Source organism: Hemisphaericaspora subhashii (assembly GCF_019202705.1).
Source record: "Hemisphaericaspora subhashii strain CBS 10753 chromosome Unknown scaffold4, whole genome shotgun sequence".
NCBI lineage: Eukaryota > Fungi > Ascomycota > Pichiomycetes > Serinales > Debaryomycetaceae > Hemisphaericaspora > Hemisphaericaspora subhashii.
The window spans coordinates 117,001-144,620 of NW_026057211.1; the positions used below are offsets into that span (position 1 = coordinate 117,001).

Consider the following 27,620-nt stretch of genomic DNA (forward strand, 5'->3'; position numbering starts at 1 on the left):
GTAATTAAATAACTTAAGCAACTAAAGCAGAAGCAGTAGCAGATTCGTACTTCCAGTTTGGTGGTAAGACAGCAACGGTTCTGTAGTATCTAGCTAATCTGTGGATTCTAGATTCGATTAAAATTAATCTGAATTTAGAATCTCTATCTTTTCTGTTTCTTTCTAAATGCTTTCTAACAGAGACAGCCTTCTTAATTAAGTAGTATAAATCTTCTGGAATTTCTGGAGCTAAACCGTTAGATTTTAAGATTCTTAAAATCTTGTTACCGGTAACAACCTTAGCTTGAGAAACACCATGAGCATCTCTTAAGATAACACCAATTTGAGATGGAGTTAAACCCTTTCTGGCGTACTTGATGGCTTGTTCAACAACTTCGTCAGAAGATAACTTGAACCAAGATGGAGCGTTTCTTGAGTATGGAATAGCGGAGGAGGAAATACCCTTACCCTATAATAAAAAAAATTGTTAGTAAAACTTGGTTCTTTACTCTTGATTGAATAAAGTTCTCCCCAGAAATAGTAATCGTTTCAATAACCGTACCCTTCGAAAAAGAAAACTAATACGTCCTGTTCATACGGACGGACCGTAGTTCACACCGGGATACTAGATTCTTTCCTTGGGATAATGGTAGTTAAAAATGAATATCGTAGGTATATCAAAAGCAGAAAAAGATAATAGGCTAATGGGTATGTATCTTTTTCTGTTCACAAAGTAATCATCTAGTATCAAATACCTAAAGCGTATAATAACAATTCGAATCACATTATGGATTATAGTGAATTGTTTACTTTAGGCAAGACCTAGGATGATTTTTTAAGTACAATGTGAAATATTTGAATCCTCTGAGGTAGGAAGGGGAAGGAAGCTATCTGCTTATTGTTTGAATTAATCACATACAGATGAATGCATACGACCCATGATGACTGATTTGTTTTATTAGTTGTGATGAAAGAAGAAGAAGAAGAGAAGAGAAGAAGAAGAGAAGAGAAGAAGAAGAGAAGAGAAGAAGAAGAGGAATAATGAAAAGTGAAAATTTTTTTATAGAGAGAAGAAGAAGAAGAAGAAGAAGAGAAAATTGAAAATTTTTTAGAATATTTTGTGCACAATCACACGACCAAGCAGGAGAAATAAATTCTCGATAAGACTGAAAATTACTTATACACAGGGTAAATTAGAGTACAGATAAATTGGCTATAAGTAACAGTTGATTTGCAACCATACTCTTCACCCCAATTATTAGTTGTCAGTTTACCTGCATAGCTTGTGCTTGAAACGCCATTGGCACTTTAGATACTGGAAGGTAATCCATCCGGTTAGTTTCGAATGGCCGTAAATCTATGGATCTCATTAAATAGGGTTGAAAACGATTGGTAGTGATGTCACAAATTCGTCCTCTGTACCGATTTTAGATATACCATTGAGAATACGGTGGAGACTTTTAAGCTTTGAATACGCTTCTCAGCTAGTCTCATTCTCAAAATAAGAATGGGTACAATTTCGTTTTCATATTGCGTCACAATGCCCTTGTTCACCTAGTCATATGTCAGAACATACGCACATATGTTTGACACCTCCTAATTTTCTCCAATGATGGATACGATCATATGCATTCAATCTATAAAATCAATATAGGCTCGCAGCATTCTTATAGTAATTGTTCTTGAATGTCGTCAAAGTCATCTTCATCTTCAACTTTAATCAACCTAAACGATTATGGTTAGTATATACTACTTCATTACTTCTGTATCCCGTGCCAGAGAAGTCTGATTGCAGAATTACGAGGTGTGACAGTATCTAAACCAAATTGATCCTGGATATCTTGAGATTCTTAATTGTTGGACTTTAGTTCAATTCCAAGAAAGCCAGAAAAACATCAAGAATTCCACATTCAGGATCAGTTCCACACTGCATAATTTCTGAATATCATAAGTCAGAATAGGCAATACATACTTAGACACTCCAGCTTTATCCCTAAATTGTTCCAAAGCTCCAGCATATAGCATTCTACTTTCTTGACCACTAGTAGGTGGGATCCAATAAAGTAACACCAAAGGAGTTTTCAATCTTCCATCAGATAATTTGAATGGATATGATAATACAACATATCGAGGTTGAGTGTCAGGTAATTCTTCAATTAAATCTTCAATAGTGGTTATTATTTGATCTTCGTCTTCTCGTTTAACTTCATATGATTCTTTATCAATTTCATCTATAAGAAATTCAGATTAGTAATAAGTTCAGATGTGATGATTAATAGTTCTTGTACATACATATTATAGCTTGCATATTCTCAACTCTTGCACTTCCAAATCTAAACTTTCGAAGACTACTAAGAGTCTCGGATGAGAAAGTATATAAAGATGATGACTACGTCAATTGTTAGTAAGCATGATTCATTTGTCTAATGATATTGATTACATACCATAATTCGACTAATTGTATTTGATGGGACTGTCTTTACAGATGGGTATGCGTTTCTATCAATCCGTCAACCAAAATTTCAGAACCCCCTGTATAAAAGTTAAATGGGTAGCGCTCAAGTTGCTCGAAATCTCAAGTGTGTGGTTTCCTAATTGGGAAGAAATGAAAACAAAAAAATCAAAAAAATCTCCATAGAAATTCACAACAAATTGATTTTTGATTTCAGAGTCTACACAACGATTCTTTCTTCTTACTTCTTCTTACTTGGTTGGTCCTTCAAACATATCAACAACAATGAAGGAAAATATTGTGGATGTTCCACTCATAGAGTTTCTTAAAAGTATGTTACTTGTTTACTTTGTTTTCAATTGATCCATTTACTAACTATTTCACGCTATTTAGATCGAGTTTATTTAGGTGCTTTTGATTACACTCCAACAGACACTAAAGACTTAGTCCATTTCACAGTAGAAGACGCATTACCATACAATGCCTTCCATTTAGACTTTGGTCCATTGAACATTGGTAATTTATATCGATTCGCGGTAGTTTTGCATAATTTGTTAAACGATGAATCTAATCAAGGAAAAGGCGCCGTATTCTATAGTTCCACAGACCCAAAGCTGAGAGCCAACGCTGCATGTTTATTATGTTGTTATATGGTCCTAGTCCAATCTTGGTCACCTCATCAAGTTCTTCAACCTATTTCTCAAATTGATCCCCCATTTCAAGGTTTCAGAGATGCAGGATATTCGAAATCAGATTATGAGATTACGATTCAAGATGTTGTATATGCCATGTGGAGAGCTAAGGAAAGAGGAATGATTGATTTGACTTCGTTTGATTTAGAAGAATATGAACAATATGAACGTGTTGAACAAGGGGATTTTAATGTTATTTCAAAGGATTTTATTGCATTTGCATCACCACAACAAGGAAGACGAAATGTTTTGAATGCGCCATTTAGAAAAGTATTGAATTATTTTGCTGATAATGATGTGAAATTGGTTGTAAGATTAAATTCTCATTTATATGATGCTCGTGAATTCACCAAAAGAAATATCCAACATATAGATATGATCTTTGATGATGGGACATGTCCAACTTTAGAATACGTTCAAAAATTCATAGGGGCAGCTGAATGTATTATAAGCAAAGGTGGAAAAATCGCTGTACATTGTAAAGCTGGTTTAGGTAGAACTGGATGTTTAATTGGAGCTCATCTTATATATACTCATGGTTTCACGGCTAATGAATGTATTGCATATATGAGAATGATAAGACCAGGAATGGTAGTTGGACCACAACAACATTGGTTATATCTTCATCAAAACGATTTCCGGGATTGGAGACATACAATGGTCTTAGATAATAGACCAGATGAATTTATTGGTGGATTATTCCCATTATGTCCATATGATGAATTTAAACAAAGAATGAAAGCTGAACTTAAACAAAGAAAATTACAAAGTCAACAAACTATTAATTCATCATTCAGTCATGCTGATTCATCATTCCAAACTCCAATTAGAAGAAGAAAAATTAGTGGTGCTTTGGCAGCAAAGATCCAAACCGCCGTACCTATGAATTCCCCAGGTCAACCAAGGAAATATAATGAAGATGACAAACAAGTGGAAGAAGAAGAGGAAGAAGGAGAACGCGTAATGGATGTGACTAATGATAGCATTGATCTTATCAATAATTCTGATGTTGAAGAAGAAAATAATTCAGCTACTATGCAAGATATTGACAGTTCACCGAATAAATATAGCAATGACACCATTATGAAAACTCCCGATAGTACAGTTTCAACTAAACGTGATCAAGATTGGCGTGTCTTAAGATCCATATCGGCAAATTCCAGAACTCCACAACCTGTTCATTTAACCAAGACTACCACAACCACCACAACCACGAAAACGATTAGTGTGCTTGGTGGATCATCCCCACAAAGTTCTCCAACTATCAAAATGCCAAAGGCAAGAAAGAGTAGAGCTCTGAGTGCAGTCATTCAACAGAGTCATCCTAATCAATTCCAAGGTACTAGAGTTCTTTCCGGTGGGATTAGAAAATCAAGTGGTAAGAAATATTAAAGGAGAAGACGCTAATGAATATTATTCTTTTTGTATATTAGATGCTTTGTTTCTATATTTTGTATTTGTGTTTTATAATTGTAGTTATTATAATAGAGAGAAGTTTATTATTGATTAGTATCATCATCATATGCAGCTTCAACTATTTCAAATGGTTGATTTTCCAAATATTCAAATGCCAAAATATCATAATCTTTAAAAATTATATCTGACAATATCTCATCCGAATCTATTTCTGTCCATTGGTTATCATATGGAGATGTGGGATCTTTGGGAATACCAATTCGTATCTGATCGGGGGATACCGACACCACGTCCGATTCAGTCTGTTGTTCGACATCATCATCTAAATATTCCGATTTTGGAACAGGAATAGCATCTTCGTCATCAAAGTTCTCTTGTGCTTCTTCTTCTTCTTTGATGGGTTGTACTCCGCCTGTACTATTGATTGCCGATGTGAGTTCTTGTTTTATAGAGTCTAGGGATATGGTTGATATGGGGAGGGTGATTGTTGTTTTACCTCTTTTGAATTTTAATATTATGATGTCTGTGACTTTTGATTTCTTTGGTGGGGCCTGAGTAGGAGAGAGAGTTGTTAGTATGAGGCGAGCATATTAATTGGAAGCAGGGTTGGGGGGTACATACCATTTTGGTTGCTCTTTAGTTGTGGATCGAAATGAAAAGCTGTCGATAGAATCGCGTTCCTCTTTACAAGTGAGGTTTAGAGACTGAAAAAAAATCTTAAGATGAGTACTGTCCTTTAAAGAAGCTATAGTGATTTTCATACAAAATGTTAAGCAATGTGCTTCGAAGGAAGAGTCATGAAGAATCAGTATGTCAACTATATAAACAACTTCTAAGGCAATCCAACAAACTAAAGAAAATCGATCCCAGTATACTTGCATCTCATATCAACCACCAAAATCCACAACAATTTCTAAAACACACAGCATTCGAACTCCGATTCAACCTCAAAGAACAATTCCGCTCACCCATCACCAATGAATTAGAATTAAGTGAGAAACTAATATCAGCCATCCAACTCAACCAAATCCTCGACCAAACAATCACATCGAACCAATGGGATGAATTATTCAAATTTCGCGACCAACAACGAACCCAAACCATCACCCACCAGAAACACACCAGTTCTCGTCTAGCTCGACAAGTCGAGATTCTTGCCCATCAAGGAAAAACACTCCGTGGATTAGAAATGAGACTTCATTATCAATCCACAAAAAACGCCAAACATAAATCATCAACCCAATCACATAATAAAACACCATCACAACAATTCATAATAAACTCAGAAGAAAGAAATCGACAACGATTAAATCAGGCACGTGAACAAATTGGGGCATATTGTCATACTGTCCTAAATAACCATCTTCGAAACCTACAAGCCGATCAAGAAATTCCGAATCCGAACTTATTACCATACACGCCGGAGAAATTACAAACGAAAGGTGATCAATACTATGCATATAATTTCGAAGACCGGACCACCAAAAGAGCAGTTTCAGAAGCATATGATAAGGAATACTTATACGGAATCGTCATCCCCGGGCTAGAATATGATATAAATTATAAATATAATTTTAATAAGATTAAAAAAATCATAAATGAAAAAGGTCCCTGGGTAGTTCGAGCCAACAAGGCAACCGTGGCAGGTATCCCTTTTTTAAAACTACCCCACTGGAACTCGGATAAGATCACATTAGCCCGGTTTATTCGTCGATATATTCTCGCCATGAGGATAATGTATGCGTGGGAGGCAGTGGGTTCAATTGATGGGGAAAAATTACAAAGAGATGGGAGTTTTCATATTCGTGGTAGTGGGGGGTTTGGGTCAGAGGGGAGAATGTTCCCGAGGGCGTATTATGAGGAGCTTGTGGAGGGGGAGATCATGTATGAAGGATTGCTTCAGATTGAAGAGAATAAGATGAAGGATGGTAATGAGAATGTGAAGATTAATTTTCGGGGGTTGGAAAAAGAATGGTATGGACCATTAGAAGAAAGTAGTTTGTTTGTTAAGGAGCAGGTTGATAATCTTTTTAAAGATATTGATGAGTATAAGGGTGAGGAATTTGAAGAAAAGAGAGCAAGGTATCAAAAAGAAATGTTTAGGATGTATGAAAGGAAATTATCAAAATATGAGAAGTTATTAGAGGATCTTTCGAAATTTAAAGTTCATAAACATTCAGAAATTGTTTCACCTCCATGTACGGTTAGTATAAGAAAGAAATTAAAAGCTCGTGATCTTCAAGGAATTTTACCTCGTGTAGATAGAATAGGAAAAGGTAAAACCTTGGGAGATTTCCTTCAGCATAATGAATTATATGATTATCAATATGGATATGGATTTACTAAAAGATTCCGGTTCAAAGAAACTCCTAGTACCAAACTTATAGAAGATACTGAAGGCAACGATAGGTACATCCCGCCTAGATCTGATAGAAATCCCAGAGATAGGGTTATATCAAATCGATCTGATAGATCTCCTACAGATCGTCCCGCCAAGAATTACTCTCTGGATAGACCTCCTAGAGATTGCACCCTTAGGGATAACACTAGGCAATCTAGAGATCGTGCTGATAGGGATAGCTTTAGACAACCAAGAGATCGTCGTGATAAAGATAACTCCAGGCAACCTAGAGATCGAACTGATAGGGATAACTCTAGACATCCTAGAGATCGTGCAAATTATACAAGACGTCCATAGATATTCATTTCTACAATACATACCAAGCATTACACTACATAACCTCCAAAACTTTTATGATTCGTAACATATCCCTCAATTGTATTTGCCATCCCAGTTTCATCCTCTTCATCATCTTCTTCAGGAACAACAACACCACCTCCTCCACGAACACCACCAACAGCAGAGTATGGATCTCGAGGAGCATCTCCAACTAGATTAGATTCCTTTTCTACGATTTCAAAATCTTCAATCAATTTAGCTAGATCATTTGTTTCTTGATTTGTTTCATGATCAGCTACCGATAACCCACTCATCATAGCAATGACTTCAGATAAGGATTTTCCATGTTGTTTTAATTCTTTATGCTTGGCAATGACTTCTTCTAAACAAGTAATTGAATTTTCATACCAAGTAGGTAAATGCAAGGGAAAGGGTTCAATAATCATAATATTATTTCTAGCAAAGATAGCTTCATTTGAAAGTTGATTTCTATAAAAAATCAGGGCTTGATAATGTTCTTTACAACAATATTGAGATAGATAAGTGTTTGGTAATATCATAGTAGGTTTCCTATTTGATATTTGATAATGAGTAGATGCACCTGGATCTTGTATACTTGCACTAGTTATACCGTTACTATTCATGGATAATCTTCTAACCATTTGTTTTGGGGTATTAGAACAAAGAATATAACCACATTGATGTTCTATGTTTCTTTCTTCTATGATTTCATCATAAGTTTGTTGAGTTAAGAATCTACTTAAGAATCGTAATAATTTGAAATCAACATAATAATCAACTAATAATTCAGTAATTATTAATTGTAATTTAATTGATTCTGTTGTTGTTAATAATTCTTTATTAGCAAATGATTCTAAATGTTGAATAAATGATTCTAATGTTAATAATTCCATATTTAATTGTGTTGTGTACTACTGTTCCATATCAAAATTATAAGAAATCAAAGAAAAGGGTTTTATAAATATATAAACCTCATCAATGAATCAATTAAGATATTAAATTACTCTCACCAGAACAAATTACAAGTGGGTGAGAAATATTACTTAGCAATCAAATAATCTCACTTTACAAAGTAGTTAATCAAATTTAAAAGGTAAGAAGATCCGAAACAGAAAAAATAAATTTAACTTTAATCTTAATTTAATCATTCTTTCTTAATAAACAATAGACACAACGGGATTCAAAGTGAATGACTAAACATAAATCAAAGTCACCAATCAATCGATTGGATAAAGAGAAACAACAACAACAACATCAGAGTGTTCCAATAAGACATATAGCAAGTTCTACAGGAGTACGATCACGATCTGGATCAACCTCAACATCATTATCATCATCCCGATCCCATAACAAATCAATTGTGAATTATTTGTTTGGTAGTAGACGAAGATCTATTGATTTATCACTGACTGCGAATAGTAATGGTAGTAGTGGTCGTAGTACCAAGCTAACTAAGAATGAAAGTAGCAGCACTAATAGTAATAGTAGTAATAACACTACCAGGAATAAAAGACGATTGACATCGTTATATAATCTTTTATTAATGGAAATGAATTTACAATCAACATCTAATCAACTGGAATGGATAGATGAAGAAGAACCAAAAGGGTTAATTGAAGATAGTAATTCATTTGAAGAATTACAAAATATGATAAAGATTCCTTATTATTTAGAAAAATTTATGATATTTGGATTATTAGTATGTTTTAATTCATTCTTAACCTTATTTACATTGGCACCATTAAAGATATTGATTGTAAGTTGTCAATCAATTTATAGTCATTTATTAACCAAGAAAACTCCCCATCTTAGATTAATCAAAAGAGATGTAGTTACAATAACAATAATTATAATATCAATCTATATTTTATCAACAACTTCAAGATTAGATATTTCAAGAATGTATCATGATGTTAGAGGTCAAACCGATATAAAATTATATGTAACGTTTGGAGTATTAGAAGTTGCTGAGAAATTATGTTCATCAATTGGTCAAGATATTCTTAATATCTTATATCAAACATCACCAACTGATGAATATACAAGATTTATTGGATTTTATATAATTGCAATATTTTATTTATCATTCCATGCATATATCTTAATTTATCAAACAGTATCATTAAATGTTGCTGCTAATTCATATTCAAATGCTTTAATGACATTACTCCTATCAAATCAGTTTTCAGAATTAAAAGGATCAGTATTTAAGAAATTCGATAGAGAAGGATTATTTCAAATAACAATGGCAGATTTATCAGAAAGATTTCAATTATCATTAATGTTAGGGATAATTGCTCTTAGAAATATTTTCCAATTAAGTGGAAGTGGGAAACAAATTGGTTTAATCCCAAATAGTTGGCAAAGTTGGAATACTTGGTTTGGTGTTATGTTTGGTCCTGTGATTGTTGTTATTGGAAGTGAAATATTTGTGGATTGGTTAAAACATTGTTATATTTCAAAATTTAATAAATTTAAACCAAAGATATATCGAAATTTCATATATGTATCGTGTTTGGATTTCTTGGAAGTATTTCAACCAAAAGTTAATCGAGAATTTACTGATTATATTGTATTGACAAGAAGAATTGGATTACCGTTATTGGCTTCAGTGGTTTGTTTTTTGAGAATGACATTACCCGATTTGACGAGAGTTTTTACTTTCCCCGTAACAGTTTCGAATTCTAAAGTTCTGGCAGTTTTGGCAAGTGTATGTCTTATTGCTACAACTTTCTTGACATTGCTTTTGATAAGAGTTATATTGGGACTTGTAATTTTTAAAATGGCTAATTATTATGTTGTAAGGCATAAGAAATATCAAGATCAGATTATAAAATCAATCGCTAACACCACTAGCACTACTTCAACCGCCACAGCAGTTGCCAGTCCCCAACCAAAATCTAAACTCACCATGAAACTAGAATCCGTAGCTGCCAGCTCCAGCAGAAACTCATTCCCAAATATCAGAACTCCCTCCCCCACACCCGGTCCCGAAGAAGACTTTTCATCACCCTGTTCATCCATCCACACTTCATTCCTTAGAGGATCTCCAAATACCGAGCCATCAACCATCAATCCAAAAACAAGAGCCCATCTATATGACCCTGACGAAAAGATCCCGCCCACAATTGAACAAAGAAGAAATAAACAATTGATGAAAGGTCCATTTAATAAATTAGAACAAGATAATGGTGATGAGGGATTATCAAAAGTAATGCGATACAAGATGGCAAGTAAAAAAATATGGTAAGAACATATTAAGGCATAATTTTTATATACAAGAAGTTTGTTTATATAAATAGATTTATACAAGATTTAATGATTAGCCTTCGACTTCTTCTTCTTTTTTGATTTTTTGGTTGATTCAGGAGTTGCTGCTTGAGCTGTGATTGTTTGTTGTTGTTGTTTCTCTTTCACTTGGGCTAATTTTTCTTCTATTTCTTTGACGCTGAGTTGTTTTGTTTCTTCTTCTGATATTTCTTTAGCTGGGTTGTTTGGTTGTATTTGAGCTTGCTTGACAACTTGGGGCTTAACTTGTGGTTGAGCTTGTGCGAGGATTTGTTTCTGGGTTTGTTGTCTGGCTATATTTGTAAAATTCTTTAAACTTTGACCAACTTGTAACTCAATTTGTGGTCTTGGTCTCTTCAATTTGGCCGAAAAGGCAAGAGAAGCAGTCAAAAGTGCCAAAGCACCAGCTTGATGAGCAGCTGCGATATTAATTGGCACTAAATAAAGCAAGGTAGTAATTCCTAATGCAACTTGTACTGTTGCAACTCCCATAACGACATGCATTGCCTTTCTGGCTGCTTCTGGTATAATCTTCTTATTTCTCGAAACGTAGAAGTGTCCCCACAAAGCAACAAAAAAAGTAGTTGTTGCAAAAATACGATGGACTAATTGGACAGTGGTTGGGTTTTCTAATAAGTTTCTCCACCATAAATCAGATAAATCTTCCTTTCTTGCAAAAAGTGGAGAAAATAATTCTCCCTTTGATGGAATCCAATCTTCTCCCATATGAGGGAAGGTATTATAAATCAAACCAGCATCTAATCCAGCAACCATCCCACCTGACATGGCGGTTATGAAAGTCAATCCCAATAATCCATATCCAAATGCACGAATTCGATTAATCTTACTTGATTTCAAAAGATTAAAAATCTTTAATAATTTATCTTGACTCTTTTTAGCCAATTCCAAATATTTATTCTCATTTAAGATTTCCATTGAAGTCCATAATACCCCTAAATACATCAAAAAAGCCGCACCTAGATGAGTTGTCAAACGATATTGTGAAACAGTTGGGATTGATCTTCTTTCTTTTAATTGTTCTTCATCTAATCCGGATTTAACCATCCACCAACCAATCGCACCTTGTAATCCTAACAATCCAGTCAATCCAATCACTCTTTTCGTAACATGTGGCGTGAATCTCTTGGTAGTCCAGAAATAAACTGCCGGCAAGATGAAAAACATCCCAATAAATCTTCCCATTAATCGATGTCCCCATTCCATATAAAAAATAAATTTAAATTCTTCTAAAGTAATATGAGAATTTAATAATTTGAATTCAGGAGATTCTTTATATTTAGAAAATTCATCTTCCCAATCTTGTTGAGTTATTGGTGGAATTGCTCCGGTGACGGGTTTCCATTCGGTGATTGAAAGTCCCGATTCGGTCAATCTTGTCAATCCTCCAAGTACGACGATCCCGAAGACTAATCCCGAGGTTCCGATTAACCAATATCCTACTATTCTGTTTGAAGTTACTTTTGGATTTTCTGATTTGGAATAATCCGAAACACTTGGTTTTGGAACGGAGTTTGATTCAGCAGTAGCTTTAATAGCACTAGTAGTAGCTCCAGTTGAGTATGATCTCTTGAAAGTTACACTTGAAGATTTCCATGAATTGGTTATCTTAGAAGTAGTTGGACATATTCTTGAGGTTTTAAACAGTTGAAATATTGATTGTTTAGTTGGAAGTAATGTTAATTTACATCCCTTGTTTTGAGCTAAGGTCTTTAATACAGAAGTATTCTTAGTGAAAAAGAATCGAGTCCTTGATAACATGGTTGGGGACTATGACCTGTACTTTTACTATATGGGCTTCTATAGGGTTAGGAGGGGTGAATGAAGGGAGGGTAGTAAGTAAGTAAGTGTAATTATTTATAAGTAAGCAGGTGTGTGGGTCGTGTATAAGGTGATGAGAAATGAAATTTTTCCAATTGGATTAAAAAATAAAAAATAAAAATAAAGAATTGGATGATTTTATTTGTGGTACTGCATATAAACAACCGAGACAGATTGGTTGCATTTTTTTCTTCTATAGTGATTACATCCAAACATCAATAGTTAACAGTGGCTTGCCATTTGTTTTTGTTTATTGCAGCCATTTTCAAAAGAATTTTTTATAAAATTAATACCACAAACACAGAGATAACTTAATTAATCATCTATACATAGTCAGGTTCTTGCCCATTGCATACATAACATACATACAGACTATCTGATCCACCCCAAAGACTATTACAATATATCCATAATGCCCGATATATCAATTACAGCAAAGAAATCCCATCAAAAATCTCCCAATAATTTGCAACATATCGTGGTCGTTAAAACTCCACCACCACAACAACACAAGGCATATCAAAGACATCAACCTATAAATGAAGATCCTCCATATATCCAAAACAATTACCGAGATTCATATTTAAGAATAGGCTCTAAGAAAGCCATTGAAGATATAAAACCATTCCATACAACCTTTACATCAACCACGACTTCATCATCTTTTGTGGCGGCAAATTCAATAATACTAGCCAATGCATTTTATATGTTTGCCACAATTATCTTACTTATTATAATCATTGCTGCTATTTCATTTGGAATTAGAGAATATTATTTATCTTTTAAGAATCGACTTAATTCGTCAACTAGTGAAGTTACAAGGTTATATAATTGGAATGATTTGAAACATGTTACCGACAGGGGAGGAGGTGGTGGAGATGGAGGAGGGGACAACAAAGAGGGAGATGGGAATACGGATGGGAGACTAATGCAGCAACAACTTCAACAACAGAAGATACTTAATCATCAACAACAGATAGCAATGAATGGAATAGGATCAAATCAGAATAGAAACCTTGCGGAGGCAATTACTTCTGGTTTGACACAATTTGGGGATGATAAGAATAATACTGAGAATTCACCAGGTTGGGAAGATTCTCAAAATTCAAATATAACTGAAAGTTCCAATAATCTGGGAACTAGTTCATATACCAAGAACAGTCATAGTAGGTTCAATTTAGTCAGTCATAGACAAGGGAATATTACTGGGTTTAGTGATAAATCAATTTCAAAACTTACAAATAGTCAAATCAAATATAAAATTACTTATTCAATTGAAGAATTACAAAGATATAATAGAACTTTAGATTGGGATGATGATAGTTTATTAAGACTTTCACAAATCAAAAAGACAAAATATAAATTATCAATGTCGAAATTATTATTATCAAATAATACCAATATTCAAATCCCAATTTCTCAATTTGATCAGGCTTGGAAATTAACTAGAGTAATATTTGAAATCAAGAATTCAATCATTAATTCTCAATGTCCCGTTGAGAAATCTTTAGCTGTTTTACAATTGATTTCAATTGGGAAATGTCAAAACTTAGTCCGTGGGAACCCCAACACATACTTGGAATCATTCAATGATTGCATGGAGGAAATAATCGATAACGGATCAATATTTATCGTATTCAACGAAATCAACCCAAATCTCCAATTGCAACTAGTAGAAGTCATCCTCACATATTGTTGGAATCATTATAGATATTATGACTACCAAGACGAAAAACCCCAATCCTCAACCCACATAATCCTCACCCAATTCAAAAAATGGAACCTAAAACAACCAATCATCCAAACCAGAACCACAATATTTAGAATATTATGTAATCTCCAATTAGGTCTTTATTCAATCCAATCCACCCCCGCCAAATTGTTATCCGAAATAGAATTAAAAATCGCCCTTGTGATTCGAGAAGCTATCAAACATAGTATATGTAATGATTATATCGGATATATCCCCATGTTGGCCCAAGCTGTTGATGTCACCAATTTAACTCGAAATAAAATTTTCTTTTTTGAGATACTTAAGATATTAATCCTGAATCATTGTCAATGTTGTATGGAACATTATATACATGATTCCAATGTTGAATTGAAATCAGTGGTTCAGTTTGGATTATATAACGATCTGGAATTTGTTGTTGCTAAGGCGAATGAGATATTAGAGATTTTGATTAAGAATGACCCGAAGATAGCTGGATGGAGGATTGAGACCGAGGAAGGTGGTGGTGGGGGGAATGAGAGTTCTATCTTTTCGTTGACTAGTGAATATGCAGAAGGATTCTTTACGGCTCCATTGTATAAGAAACAAGAACAGAAACTACAGCAGAAACAAAAAGGAAAGGTGCTGAATCAAAAGCAGACAAGATCAAAGAATAATCAGGCCTTTAATAGTCAAAATAATAATGATACACATACAAGTAGTAGGAGTTCTGGATCATTACCCCATTCCTGGAATTTCGGAGTAGTGACAAGTCATTTAAATCTAATAACTGAGGAAGATGAGGAGGAAGCAGAAGATGAAGATGAGGATCAGCATGACACGGAAGATGCTACTGATGTGGAGACAGAAGAAGAAATGGATCTTGGGATATATGATGTTTCAGTGAAACCTTCTTCAACTATTGATTTGAATAAATCAAGTGGTGATAGTCGAAGAATTCCGGGGTTTCGATAACGGGGTCAAAAAAGACGATGATTTTGCAGCCATTGTTTTTTGTGACGTTTCTTTTTCTTTAAATAGGAATTTGTATATTATGTGAAATTGTAAAATATGAAACAATTAACTTACTAGAAATATCTCTTTGTAAAAGTATAATAAGTTAACGTTGACAGAAATGGTGGGTTTATTGTATGGCGGAGATAGGACTTTATTAAGTCCGTAACTTGCATATTTCTCATCACGTTGCCGAGACCGTGCCCAAAAAAAATATTTGATGTGTGTGAAATTACTTAACTAAGGCAAATGACATCATCATTGTTGAATCATGTGATAAATCCTGAACTTGACAATGGAAATTCAGAAATCTCGGATGTTATAGTCACGGTGTTTACATGGATCGAGATGATGAGTGATTGGTACAAGTATGTCACTTCAGTTCTATAAACCGCGTGGGTTTGTTGGGGAGAAGTCTTCTATTGGCAGGAATCCTCGAGGAATACTCCAGACTTCAAAGCAGGGATTGGCAGGCCAAACTCTATATTGTTTTAGTTAAAGAGCTAGCCTGCCTTGTGAATTTATGGAGATCCACAACAAATTACACTGTCAAGAAACAATAATGTAACTAATTAACAACTTAAATTACATTTTTATTTTACTCCTCTTTACATGTTTTTTTCAGTAGTAAAAACTCAATCTTTAATTAGACGCAAAAAATTGACATATGAAAAATTTCAATCTCTCCTTCTCCATCATATAAATATCTTAAATCCCCCACGATCTTTCGCAATTGATGAGGTTACAACCAAAAATATAAAAACTCAAAATTTCAACCCTTTCTCCAATCCAAACTCCCCCCAGATATAACACCCCATAGAATATGATAGGTGCAGAATTTGCTATTGCTGGTCTCTTAGGTACCCAACTATTAGAATCCAAATATTTAATCAAAGAAGATTTCTTATTAGTCCAAAAAGTAATCAGAAGTACTCTTCCATATCTATATTGGTCTAAGAGAGGATATGCCCAATATTGGTATTATTTCGAACAAGCCGCCAAGAAATTCCCCCAAAAGAAGGCTATTTCATACACCAAACAAATCAAACCTACCAATGAGGCCCGATTGGATGATGCGGGATATCCTATTTATGATGAATTGTTTCTGATTGAAGAATATACATATCTGGAACTTTATGATATGATATTGAGAATGTCTTGGATATTGGTGAATGAACATGGTATTACTCTGAAGGATACAATTGGGATTAATAGTACTAATAAACCATTATTTTTGGTGTTATGGTTTGCATTATGGAACATTGGTGCATTACCATCTTTTATCAATTATAATACCATGGAAAAACCATTGATTCATTGTATTAAAATCGCGGATATTTCACAAATATTCATTGATCCCGATTGTGCCATCAATATCCAAGAATCAGAACCCAAGATCAATGAAGAATTACCTCATGTTAAATTAAACTACATTAATGAATCCGAACTATTTGCAAGATTGAAATCCAAAACCACTCCCAAACACCGTGCAGCTGATAAGACCAGACGTCCAGAAAACACCGACTGTTCACCCGGAGTATTGATTTATACATCGGGGACTACGGGCTTACCAAAAGCCGGTATCATGTCTTGGAGAAAAGCATTCATGGCAGCTATGTTTTTCGGATATATCATGAAAATCGATTCCCAATCCAACGTATTAACCGCCATGCCATTATATCATGCCACTGCCGCCATGTTGGCCATATGTCCCACGTTATTGGTTGGTGGTTGTGTTACCCTTTCGGCGAAGTTTTCGTCATCGACTTTTTGGACTCAGGCTAAATTGAGTAAATCGACACATATTCAATATGTGGGTGAGACTTGTCGATATTTGATTAATTCGAAATATCATCCTGATGAAACGAAACATCAAGTGAGGATTGCGTATGGGAATGGATTACGTCGTGATATTTGGAAGCTGTTTAAAGAGAGGTTTAGGATTGAAGCGGTGGGGGAATTTTATGCGGCGACGGAATCGCCAATTGCGACTACGAATTTACAATTTGGTGATTTTGGAATTGGAGCATGTAGGAAATTTGGATCATTTTTGAATTTGTTATTGTCTTTCCAACAAAGGATTGTGATGATGGATCCGGAAGATGAGAATGAGATTTGGAGAGATCCAAAGACTGGATTTTGTAAAGTGGCGGCAATTGATAAACCGGGTGAATTTATTATGAAGATTTTAAATCCTCAAAAAGTTGAAGAAACTTTCCAAGGATATTATGGAAATAAAGAAGCCACCAATTCGAAAATTTTACTCAATGTTTTCAGAAAAGGTGATGCTTGGTTTAGATCTGGTGATTTATTAAAGATGGATAAACATGGATTACTATATTTCGTGGATAGGTTAGGTGATACGTTTAGATGGAAATCAGAAAATGTGTCCGCTACTGAAGTTGAGAATGAATTAATGGGTTCGGGGGTCATAAAACAATCAGTCGTGGTTGGGGTTCAAGTACCAAAACATGAAGGTAGAGCTTGTTTCGCTGTTCTTGAACCACTTGATGATTTGTCGGATCAGCAAGTGTTGAAGAAGGTTCATGAACATGTAATGCATTCATTACCAAATTATGCCCAACCTCAATTCATTAAGATTACTCCTGAGATTGAAAGTAGTCATAATAATAAGGTTCCAAAGAATCAATTCAAGAAACAGAAATTACCAAAAGGTGATGATGGATCTGAATTGATTTATTGGTTGAATGGGGAGAAGTATGAAGAATTAACTGAAGAAGCTTGGTATAATATTTGTCATGGGAAAGCTAAGTTGTAAGAGCAATTCTTCTTTTGTTTATTTGTATATGATAGGATGTATAATTAGAGAATATATTCGTTTATATGTTTAACATAGAATTTCTCCATTCGTGTTTGTATCAGTAAGACTTTCACTATGAGCGCTTTCGTATTTTAGTTAGGACAATTACCACTCTAGTGTTCCGGTAAAGAACAAATGAATGAATTGGCCCGGTCCAACCCAACGAATAATACGTGGAAAGGACTTCTCTAAACGTTTTAAATAGAGGAAGATTCTAATGTGCGCATGGTAGCTCAGTCCCGAACGTAACAAAGCGTGCGCTACCAACATTATATACTTCGAAACTCAATTAATTGCTTAAATCTATACAATTTACATCTACATTAACTAATTTACAAAAATCTACTCATTATATTAAAATGTCTTATTATTTAAAACTCATATATCAGAACTAATTTATCCAAAAGAAAGACGGTATTCATTAATTAATGTTTTTTTACAACTTCTAATCCTTATTAGAAAGGGCTACAACACCAGGTAAAGCCTTACCTTCTAATAATTCCAAAGAAGCACCACCACCAGTAGAAACATGGGATAATTTGTCAACAACACCATACTTCTTGGCAACGGTAGCGGTATCACCACCACCAATGATAACGATATTACCAGCTTCAGCAGAAGAAACAGCAGCATCTAATAAAGATTTAGTACCAGTTGCGAATTTTTCAAATTCAAAAACACCTGGAGGACCATTCCAAACAATAGTCTTTGCTTTAGCAACTGCATCAGCGAATAATTTGTTTGATTTTGGACCAGCATCCAAACCCATCCAATTGTCTGGAATACCTTCTTCTTGAGTGGCAGTACCTACTTGGGCATCTTTATCGAATTTATCAGCAGTGACGAAATCAACAGGTAAGATTAATTCAACACCATTCTTCTTGGCCTTTTCAACCAAGTGAAGAACATTCTTGGAACCGGCTTCATCGAATAATGAAGTACCAATGTTCATGTTATCCAAGACTTTCTTAAAAGTGAAGGCCATACCACCTCCAACAATTAATAAATCAACTTTATCTAACAAGTTATCAATCAATTGAATCTTATCAGAAACCTTAGCACCACCTAAGATGGCAAGGAATGGTCTGTTTGGGTTTTCTAAAGCTTTAGCAAAGTATTCTAATTCCTTGGCCATTAAGAAACCAGCAGCTCTTTGTGGTAATTCTAAACCAACCATTGAAGAATGAGCTCTGTGGGCAGTACCAAAAGCATCATTAACATAGACATCAGCTAAAGCAGTCAATTGTTCTCTGAATTTCTTGACAGCTTCTGCACTAGCTTTAATTTTTTGACCATCCTTCTTTTGAGAACCTTCTTCTTCAATATGATATCTCAAGTTTTCTAATAAGAAGACTTGACCATTCTTACCAGCATTGACAGCAGCTTCAACTTCTGGACCAACACAATCACTTAAGAAAGTAACTGGTTTACCTAATAATTTTTCCAATTCAGCAGCAACTGGAGCTAAAGAATATTTATCATTTGGTTCACCATTTGGTCTACCTAAATGAGAAGCTAAAATGACAGATTTAGCCTTGTTTTCTAATACATATTGAATAGTTGGTAAAGCAGCAACAATTCTTTGATTGTTGGTAATAGTTTTACCATCTAATGGAACATTGAAATCAACTCTAATGAAGACTCTTTTGTTAGCGACATCTAAGTCTTTAACTGATAATTTGTTTGATAATGACATGATTGTAAAAGTAATATTCTTTGATTTATAACCAATTGAATTAAAATAAGAAAGAAGGATTTTTATTTTAAAATTATTTTAAAAAGGGGGAAATTTAATTGAAATTTATACTTTATGAAAAAAAAAGAACAAGGGATAACCCATTTGATAATGAAAAGATTGAAAAATTCAAACATTACGCCACGGCCAGAATTATTTTTCAGTTAATTATAATATTTTTATTTACTCCGAGAGAGAAACTTTCGGAGTGATTAGATACAATTCCCCTGTAATTATAGATACAAAAAAGGGACACTAATTGACATTACCAATAGTCAATGACTAATTCACACTACTCAATTGATATAGTAGAACATAATCAACAAGGTATATATAGCAATTTAAAAGACATAAATAGTATGTGCCCATGTGTTACTGGTTCCACTACCCCGGTGTCCCCTACACTCACTTAAAACAGCAACAAAAAAAAATAATCCCGGCGGATTTCAATCTTCCGGTTGACAGAAAAAAACGCTTTTTTTTTTTCACAATCAGCTGACAGAAACGGTAAGGAGACAATTTACATAGAAGAAGTATTGTACACACCCTCTGATTAGACGATCGATAAAACGGTTATTGATGTGGGTATGTCCACACTTGATTCATTATATATAATTAATTATATAATTTATATAAATTGTAAGATGCAATTCCTTTAATTTGATCCAACCTCGGTGGAAGGGGTGAATGGGATACAAATGATGTAAACTGGTAGCTCGGAGATTTTTTATGATTTCAATGTAATGCATACACATAGAAACAAATCTACAACAGAAATTGTGTGGTAAAAAACGAGAATACAACCTTAGAGTTTCATCATGTCACTCTGTGGTATCTTTTGAATTCTAAACGTGTTCGTAATTTGCAGCCACATCTGAATTGAAACACAATCTATAATTACTGAAGTTTGATGTGGTTGCAACAACTCTGATAAGATTCGAATCACTATGAATGCCAGTATCTACAAACCAATTCCACTACTCTTTTTCTATACAGGCTCAAATACATGTACAAACTAGCCATCTAAATTCAATCGGCAATTCCACTGGAGTCTCTTAACCACATTCTGATAGCGTGTATAATAATGACGTTGTAAAGTCTCATATTAAACTAAAATAAACGTTCTTAGAACCTTCTAGATTTTTCTGTTGCAAAATATTTATTCGCACTCACCAGAAAAAAATTGACATTTCTCAGATCATCGCAGCTTTAAATATCCCTATCCTTTCCCATTTATAGATATCTTTACTTGTCGGTCAAACAAGTTTTTATACAAGCAAAGTAACATATTCACAACATGGAGAAACTCTTACAATGGTCTATTGCCCAACAATCAGGCGACAGAGAAGCTATGGAAAGAATAGGTCAACCAGACCCAGAAACATTAGGTAAATTATTTGGAACAGGACCTGATGAACCAACATTAATGAAACAATCAATAGAAGTAGTTGAACATCCAGAAGCTACTTCAGAAAATAAACAAATTGCTCTTGAAAACTTTGAAATGTTGATTGAGAATTTGGATAATGCTAATAATATTGAAAATTTGAAATTATGGCCAAGTATAATTAAATTATTAAATGATGATGTTGATGATAGTGATTTGAAAGTGTTGGCTTGTAGTATCATTGGAATTGCGGTACAGAATAATCCTATATCTCAAGAAAATTTCAATAGTCATGAGACTGGATTAGAAAAGTTGATTAAAATTGCTAATAATAATTCAAATAAATCACTTCAATTAAAAGCTATATTTGCAATTGCATCATTTATAAGAAATTTCAAACCTGGTTATACTAGATTCGAACAATTGAATGGTTGGGAGATTATTAATAATAATATGAGTTCTAATGATAATAAACTATTAGTTAGAGTGTTATCATTAATCTCAGCAATCTTAAGTAATGAATTCAATCAAGAATTATTACAACAACAAAACTTAATTCATTTATTATGTTCAATATTACAAGATAAAGATGCAAATTCTAATATCATTGATAAATCACTTTCAATCATTGCTGATTTACATCGTAACAATTATCAATTTTCTACTGGAGAGAAATCAAGTATCGCCGAAGGTATAAAACAAGTTGAACACTTGGGTGATCAATTAAATGAAGACAACATAGCCGATGCCAAAAAGGCACTTGCTTAAAAAAAACCCTTCTTCTTGTATATTACATTGTATATTAATACCCTAATAAATAAACACTCATTCACTCACTCATTCATTCACCACTTCATCTGGATCATTCGAATTGAAAAACTTAACCATAGCACTATCAACAGTCGGAGGCACAATCTTTCTCCCAAATGTATCCTTCCCCAATGTCCCCTTACTTCTAATACTACTATACACTTGTTTCATAGACTGATACAGAACATACAACATATCAGCTTTTGCCTCATTCATTCTATGAAATTGTTGCATCGACTGAATAAACGTCGATTTAGTATCACTCCCACTCTTAACACTCCCTAAATTCCCCAACCCCTTATTTCTCTCAAACTTATCATATAACGCCGATGCAATCGTAAACGTAAATGAATTCAACCATTGTACAATCTCCAATCTAGTCCGAACTAAAAATATATTACATCGTAATTCTATCTGAGTTTTATTAATCAATCGTTCAATTTCTTTACTGGTAGGATATTCACTCACCATTTGATCTTTTTTCAGATTTCGTCGTTGTTCTGCCACATTCAACCCCCCAAGAACTTGTTTTTTGAATTGTCGTTGTTCGTACGCCTTTATCTTATTCAAGAGTTGATCATATCCTTCGACAACGATTACGGGATGATGGTTTTTGCGATCGATGGTTAGGTTATGTTGGAATGCCCGGGATATGTCTGGGCCAAGTTGATTGTTTTTTAAATGTTTAAAGAATTGATCGGCCAGATAATATAATACGAATGTTTTCTCAAGGAGTTTTGTGGGTTGACAAGGAATGAAAAGATCTAATTCTTGATTATATTGTGATTTCACATTTCTTTTCCAGATCATTAATGGTAATCCTGTTGGACAACTATTTGAATGGATGATTTTCATTTGGAAATCGGCAGAATGGGGGTCGAATTCAGGTTTGAGGGATTCGGGAATATGTAGTTCCATTTCACTTAATAGTTCTTCTTTCTTTCTTGTGACTCTATTGACTTCATTTAGATCTTTTTGTGTATATTGGAAATTATCAATTTTGGGATAATGAGAAATCAAATCATCAGTTTTTGACCGTTTGATCGGTTTACTCTTTGCAGTAGTAGTAGTTGCTGTAGCAATAGTTCCACTAGCAGCACTATCAGTCTTCGCTTTTTTCGGAGTTATCATCAAACTATCATCCATGGTCTTGGACCGCTTTGCCATATTTGGAGTAGGTGATGACATTACATCGGAGAAAATCGTTGAATTTGATTTCGCAGCCAATATGGGTGTTGCCTTGGGTAGGGTCGGGATAATTGGTTGTGAACTCGATATTCGAGTATTTGAAATCTCATCGTCTTCTTCATCACTGGATAACCAATGAATGAGATTTGGCATGGGGGGGATGTCAAAATTTTCCGTTGCCGAGTTGACAATAGGCATGATTGGGCGAGCAACGGGTTGAGATATTGCAGGTGCATTCTTAATTGATATGGCCTGATGTTGAGGTATTGCAGGAGCTTTTGTATTTGAAATGAACTGAGGTTGTGGTACTGCAGGTACGCTATTATTTACTGAGGTACGAGGTTGACGTTTTGCAGGGGTTTTCTTATTTGTAGTGGCACGTACTGGAGATAATTCCAACAGCTCATATGGGATCTTTTTGCGGGCGGAGGAGCAATGAACGCTCACTGGGGTACCTTGATTCCGAGGATTATTAGTAATATCTTTATTCAGCGGAATTGACGGAGAACTAAATTCAGGTCTATAACCGTTATTATGTGCGATATTCGTGTTGTTCAATTTCTGTGCCATAGTTGATGGAGTTGCAACAACGAAAGAAAAAGAAGAATCAACAATGGAATCATTTACAAATGATGGTTGTGATGGAGGAGCTGATTGTTGAACTGGAGATGATATAGGATATGTTGCTCTAGCTACAGTAGGAGCTGCGGTTGGAATATGTGGTGCTTCATCTTCTGATGATGAATCGCTGCATTGGTAAAGTTAGTAAGACGCGTCTAAACTCGAATATCGATGAAGGAAATACATACATTTCTATAACTTCCAGATTACGCTGTGGTTGTCGTTGTGAAAGTGGTAGCACTCTATCATCCGTATCATCGAATGATAAATCTATTACTTCTATCAGATTCATACTGATTGCCTTAAGTCAAAAGCCAGCGATTAACAGTAGTGTTTGCTAAAAAGATCAAATTGGAAAAAATTGTTAGAAATGGCGAATGTCGTAAATCAAGAGCAATGTCGTTGTATAAAAATGTCTCCTTCTAGAAACTTTGAAAATTGAGCAAAACACATTTTTGTTTTTTTTACAACCACCGATTGAACCTGTAGTCCACCAACAAACACACCATAGAGATCCAACAGTAACTAGTGCCACGACAAGATGGCTGCTTCAAGAAGACTTTCATTTAGTATGCCAACCAATGGCAGACCCAAAAATAAATCAATGGATGAATCAATCTCCGAATTAAAAGACGTTTATCAAACAATTAGATACGATTGGCCACAAATATTAGACGAACATGCAAATCCAATAGATACTGCTATTTCATTATTAGATGATTCTTCAGTTGGTCTAGCTCATAGATTGGAAGATTTTAGATTATTGAAATCTAAAACTGAGTTAGCATTACGTCATGTTGTAAATGAACATCATGAATTATTTAATAATAGTATTGGGACTTATCATATGTTATTATCAACCTTAACGGAATCTCAAGAAGATTCTGCTTCAATTAAGGATTTCTTGGAATCTTCTAATAAAGAGATCCATGATAGATCGGATTTATTAAAGGATTTAAATCAAACTTCTATAAGGTATGCTGGAATGATTGATATTTTGGATGCAATTGCTGAATTAAATAGTATACCTGAAAAGATTGAACAGTTGGTTATAGATAAGAAGATTCATGAAGTTTATGATGTGATTTCTGATGGATATAAACTTGCTGAAAAATATAATCTTTGGTCATTACCTGCCATGAATGGAATTCAAAGTTATTTGGAATTACAATCGAATAAATTGTTTGATATGATTATTGATGAATTACAAAATGAAATATACTTAAAGAATACTAGAGGGAATGCTGATAATTCTCCTAAACAGACAATATTTGCTTGGACAAATATGCTTCATTCAAAAACTCCACAATTAAGTTCTTTTTCGTCCTTAATAAATCTGAAAAATTTAGAACAATATGTTAATAATTCAGCAAATTTAGACATGACTGAAATTGTTGATTTTATGACTCAACCAATTGAAAACTTTTTAATGAATCAATTACCTGAATTACATACTCATATGGTTTCGAATGAAAGTATTATAGATTATAAAGTTTTACTTGAATCAAAACTGAATCCCAGCACAGAATCATTCCATTATATATATATGTTATTAATCACAGCATCCAAATTAAGTAGATTGCATCAAGTTACAGAAATCCTTCTAGATACAAATCAACTGGAACTTCATGGATTAATAAACAGAACCACAGAAGAAATCAAACTGCAAAATGCCCGTGCATTGTCCAAATTATCAAAAGTCCCAGCTACAGGGCACATTCAAGATCAAACACTATTCGAAATTACCGGCCATAATGGATTTAATGATGCCGCTGTGGTAGTGTTACAAGATCTATTTGGGTCTATTTTCATTAAATGCTTAGCTGTATTCCATAGACATAAAGCAGTTTCCGAGATTGTTAAATTGATAGAAGCTGGTCAAAATTTAGCTACCACAAGAGCAGTTAAAACCACACCAGGGTATAAAGCCGTCGATGTTTCATATAATCATTTAGTAAATATTTGGAATATAATCAAGAAAGAATTGAAATCATCAATGTTGAGCTATATATATGATGAAGCTGCATTTAAATCAGAAGGGCTTAATGAAGCAACTAGGATAAAAGATCAAAGCAAAATCTACAATGCCATGAAGAAAACTACCAAACTATTCAAATTTGAGAATGTTTCATATAATGCTAAAAAACCACAAGATGATTTGGCCGGCATATTAACCGATATCTTCCCTGGATTTAATGTTTCGGATGAAAATGGTAAAAGCGCAATCATCGATTCAAGTTCTCCATATATCCAAAGTGAATCATTTAATGCCATGATTGAAGTATTAGTACCCAAGAATTTATTCAATATGAGAATAATCTTAGAATTCTTTTTAATTTTCATTGAAGGTTCACAGAGAGTATTCCTTGATTTTAATACTGAACACGAAAAGAAAGATGGTAATATACCTCCTCATATTAAAGCTGCATTCCAATTTTTTGATGATTTTATGAAAATTTCATTCTTGTCGCATTTACGTGAAAGTATAGAAATGGCATTTGGAGAACAAGTTGGGGGATCATATACTTCCAGATCCGATACTGATAGATCTATTCATGCTTCCGGATTGAAATTGGATTTAATTTCCTTAAATCAAGATTTCAGTACTGATGTTACTGTGATTGCCAATGTTCAAACTCAAAATCCAACAGATTCTTCTACCAATTTAGTGATTTATGAAAATGCTTTTAATTTTAAGAAATTATTTATGGAATTATGTTTGATGTTGAATACTTCATTGACTTATCGTGAGGATTATTGTGATCTAACATTACGTGTTTTGGAAAATTTCGCAAAAGAATATAATAATCTCTATGAAGAATTATTATCAACTGGTGATTCAACAATCTCAAGCGGTAATCAATCAGCACGTCCAGTGTCACAAATTAGTAAATGGATGAAAATATCGGCATTATCTGAAGTCAGTGGTAGGATTCTTCAAAGTAATGCCTCGGGAAATACAGCAGGTTTAATGGATTTGATTGAATCTGAATCACAAGTGATCTTATTCGATAATAATAATCAAGTCTATTCTATAACTAAAGATGATTTATTAGATTCCGAAGCATATTCTCAAGTTGTCCACTTGTTATTAACTACATCTTGGATTTTATCCTGGTTGCCATTAATCAAAAAAGAATCAAATTATAGTGTAGTCTATGAAAGTGATGGCGATGATGCAACAACTCATGCTGTGGATAAATTAAGATACAATTGGTCATTTTTAGAAAATGGAAGACCAACAATCAATTTTTCGGCAAATAGTTCAGATATTCTTCAACACAATGTTTATTTAGCTTTGAATTCTGCAAAATGTACCCAATTTGATCAAATCATTCAAACTTTTGGTACTATTAGAGATAGAGCATTGTTGGCATTGAGATATGATTTAAGATGTAAAGCCATCTATTATGTTTCTAATTCATTTAAATTGGTAGATTGGATGCCCATTTCAGAACCTGGGGATGCCGATCATTATATTGGGTTATTTAATCAAGAAGTATTCGCCGTGGATAATAAATTATCGAAAACATTAAGTGATGTGGAACGTGAAAGTATTTTCGTTGGATTGACGAGATTCTTAAATGATTTAATTATTCAAGGTTCTTCAAAAATAAAGAAAATCAATAGTAATGGGATCAAGAGAATATTGTTGAATATTTATACTTTACAACAAATGTTAAGAAGCTTGGCTAAATCTCCTGCATCGATTGATTTTACTAAAGCTTCAATATATTTTGAAATGTTTACCTTGAATGAATTCACTTTTACTAATAGAGTGAAATCCAATGATCACAACTATACTAAATCGGCATTCAACAATATGGCTAGAATGATCTATAGTGAGAAATTGGCAGACGGTACTGGTAGTTCCTTTAATAAAGGAAAGTATGCAGATTTATTAAAGAAGATTGATGAAATCATGCAATGAGATTATAGTTCGTATTATTAATTCATTTCGTTATG

The 27,620-nt window shown here is 34.0% G+C and overlaps 14 protein-coding genes across 14 annotated transcripts; 7 read left to right on the forward strand and 7 right to left on the reverse strand. All coding sequences in view use genetic code 12, as the record gives it.

Moving 5' to 3' along the window:
• Window positions 1-13: 13 nt before the first annotated feature.
• RPS13 (40S ribosomal protein uS15) lies at window positions 14-919 on the reverse strand (the record flags this gene model as incomplete). The annotated part of the gene is made up of 2 exons (XM_049410547.1): window positions 14-448; window positions 899-919. 2 exons carry the CDS (start codon window positions 917-919, stop codon window positions 14-16), a joined length of 456 nt encoding a protein of 151 aa, XP_049265856.1.
• Window positions 920-1,646: 727 nt separating this feature from the next.
• Window positions 1,647-2,287, reverse strand: J8A68_000831 (uncharacterized protein; the record flags this gene model as incomplete). The annotated part of the gene is made up of 3 exons (XM_049410548.1): window positions 1,647-1,704; window positions 1,952-2,210; window positions 2,272-2,287. 3 exons carry the CDS (start codon window positions 2,285-2,287, stop codon window positions 1,647-1,649), a joined length of 333 nt encoding a protein of 110 aa, XP_049265857.1.
• Window positions 2,288-2,716: 429 nt separating this feature from the next.
• On the forward strand, window positions 2,717-4,515 carry CDC14 (phosphoprotein phosphatase; the record flags this gene model as incomplete). Its single annotated transcript, XM_049410549.1, has 2 exons — window positions 2,717-2,762; window positions 2,825-4,515. 2 exons carry the CDS (start codon window positions 2,717-2,719, stop codon window positions 4,513-4,515), a joined length of 1,737 nt encoding a protein of 578 aa, XP_049265858.1.
• A 107-nt stretch (window positions 4,516-4,622) lies between these two features.
• J8A68_000833 (uncharacterized protein) lies at window positions 4,623-5,163 on the reverse strand (the record flags this gene model as incomplete). The annotated part of the gene is made up of 2 exons (XM_049410550.1): window positions 4,623-5,090; window positions 5,161-5,163. 2 exons carry the CDS (start codon window positions 5,161-5,163, stop codon window positions 4,623-4,625), a joined length of 471 nt encoding a protein of 156 aa, XP_049265859.1.
• Window positions 5,164-5,305: 142 nt separating this feature from the next.
• J8A68_000834 (uncharacterized protein) lies at window positions 5,306-7,237 on the forward strand (the record flags this gene model as incomplete). Its single annotated transcript, XM_049410551.1, has 1 exon — window positions 5,306-7,237. One exon carries the CDS (start codon window positions 5,306-5,308, stop codon window positions 7,235-7,237), a length of 1,932 nt encoding a protein of 643 aa, XP_049265860.1.
• Window positions 7,238-7,266: 29 nt separating this feature from the next.
• Window positions 7,267-8,133, reverse strand: J8A68_000835 (RNA polymerase II subunit B1 CTD phosphatase; the record flags this gene model as incomplete). The annotated part of the gene is made up of 1 exon (XM_049410552.1): window positions 7,267-8,133. One exon carries the CDS (start codon window positions 8,131-8,133, stop codon window positions 7,267-7,269), a length of 867 nt encoding a protein of 288 aa, XP_049265861.1.
• Window positions 8,134-8,429: 296 nt separating this feature from the next.
• J8A68_000836 (uncharacterized protein) lies at window positions 8,430-10,490 on the forward strand (the record flags this gene model as incomplete). Its single annotated transcript, XM_049410553.1, has 1 exon — window positions 8,430-10,490. One exon carries the CDS (start codon window positions 8,430-8,432, stop codon window positions 10,488-10,490), a length of 2,061 nt encoding a protein of 686 aa, XP_049265862.1.
• A 65-nt stretch (window positions 10,491-10,555) lies between these two features.
• COX15 (Cox15p) lies at window positions 10,556-12,307 on the reverse strand (the record flags this gene model as incomplete). The annotated part of the gene is made up of 1 exon (XM_049410555.1): window positions 10,556-12,307. One exon carries the CDS (start codon window positions 12,305-12,307, stop codon window positions 10,556-10,558), a length of 1,752 nt encoding a protein of 583 aa, XP_049265863.1.
• A 472-nt stretch (window positions 12,308-12,779) lies between these two features.
• Window positions 12,780-15,053, forward strand: J8A68_000838 (uncharacterized protein; the record flags this gene model as incomplete). The annotated part of the gene is made up of 1 exon (XM_049410556.1): window positions 12,780-15,053. The coding sequence occupies one exon, from the start codon at window positions 12,780-12,782 to the stop codon at window positions 15,051-15,053; it is 2,274 nt and encodes a 757-aa protein (XP_049265864.1).
• Window positions 15,054-15,915: 862 nt separating this feature from the next.
• Window positions 15,916-17,871, forward strand: FAT1 (long-chain fatty acid transporter; the record flags this gene model as incomplete). The annotated part of the gene is made up of 1 exon (XM_049410557.1): window positions 15,916-17,871. The coding sequence occupies one exon, from the start codon at window positions 15,916-15,918 to the stop codon at window positions 17,869-17,871; it is 1,956 nt and encodes a 651-aa protein (XP_049265865.1).
• A 487-nt stretch (window positions 17,872-18,358) lies between these two features.
• Window positions 18,359-19,609, reverse strand: PGK1 (phosphoglycerate kinase; the record flags this gene model as incomplete). Its single annotated transcript, XM_049410558.1, has 1 exon — window positions 18,359-19,609. The coding sequence occupies one exon, from the start codon at window positions 19,607-19,609 to the stop codon at window positions 18,359-18,361; it is 1,251 nt and encodes a 416-aa protein (XP_049265866.1).
• A 1,336-nt stretch (window positions 19,610-20,945) lies between these two features.
• Window positions 20,946-21,803, forward strand: J8A68_000841 (uncharacterized protein; the record flags this gene model as incomplete). Its single annotated transcript, XM_049410559.1, has 1 exon — window positions 20,946-21,803. One exon carries the CDS (start codon window positions 20,946-20,948, stop codon window positions 21,801-21,803), a length of 858 nt encoding a protein of 285 aa, XP_049265867.1.
• A 69-nt stretch (window positions 21,804-21,872) lies between these two features.
• On the reverse strand, window positions 21,873-23,946 carry J8A68_000842 (uncharacterized protein; the record flags this gene model as incomplete). The annotated part of the gene is made up of 2 exons (XM_049410560.1): window positions 21,873-23,781; window positions 23,843-23,946. The coding sequence occupies 2 exons, from the start codon at window positions 23,944-23,946 to the stop codon at window positions 21,873-21,875; spliced, it is 2,013 nt and encodes a 670-aa protein (XP_049265868.1).
• A 249-nt stretch (window positions 23,947-24,195) lies between these two features.
• Window positions 24,196-27,585, forward strand: SEC8 (exocyst subunit; the record flags this gene model as incomplete). Its single annotated transcript, XM_049410561.1, has 1 exon — window positions 24,196-27,585. One exon carries the CDS (start codon window positions 24,196-24,198, stop codon window positions 27,583-27,585), a length of 3,390 nt encoding a protein of 1,129 aa, XP_049265869.1.
• Between the last annotated feature and the right edge of the window lie 35 nt (window positions 27,586-27,620).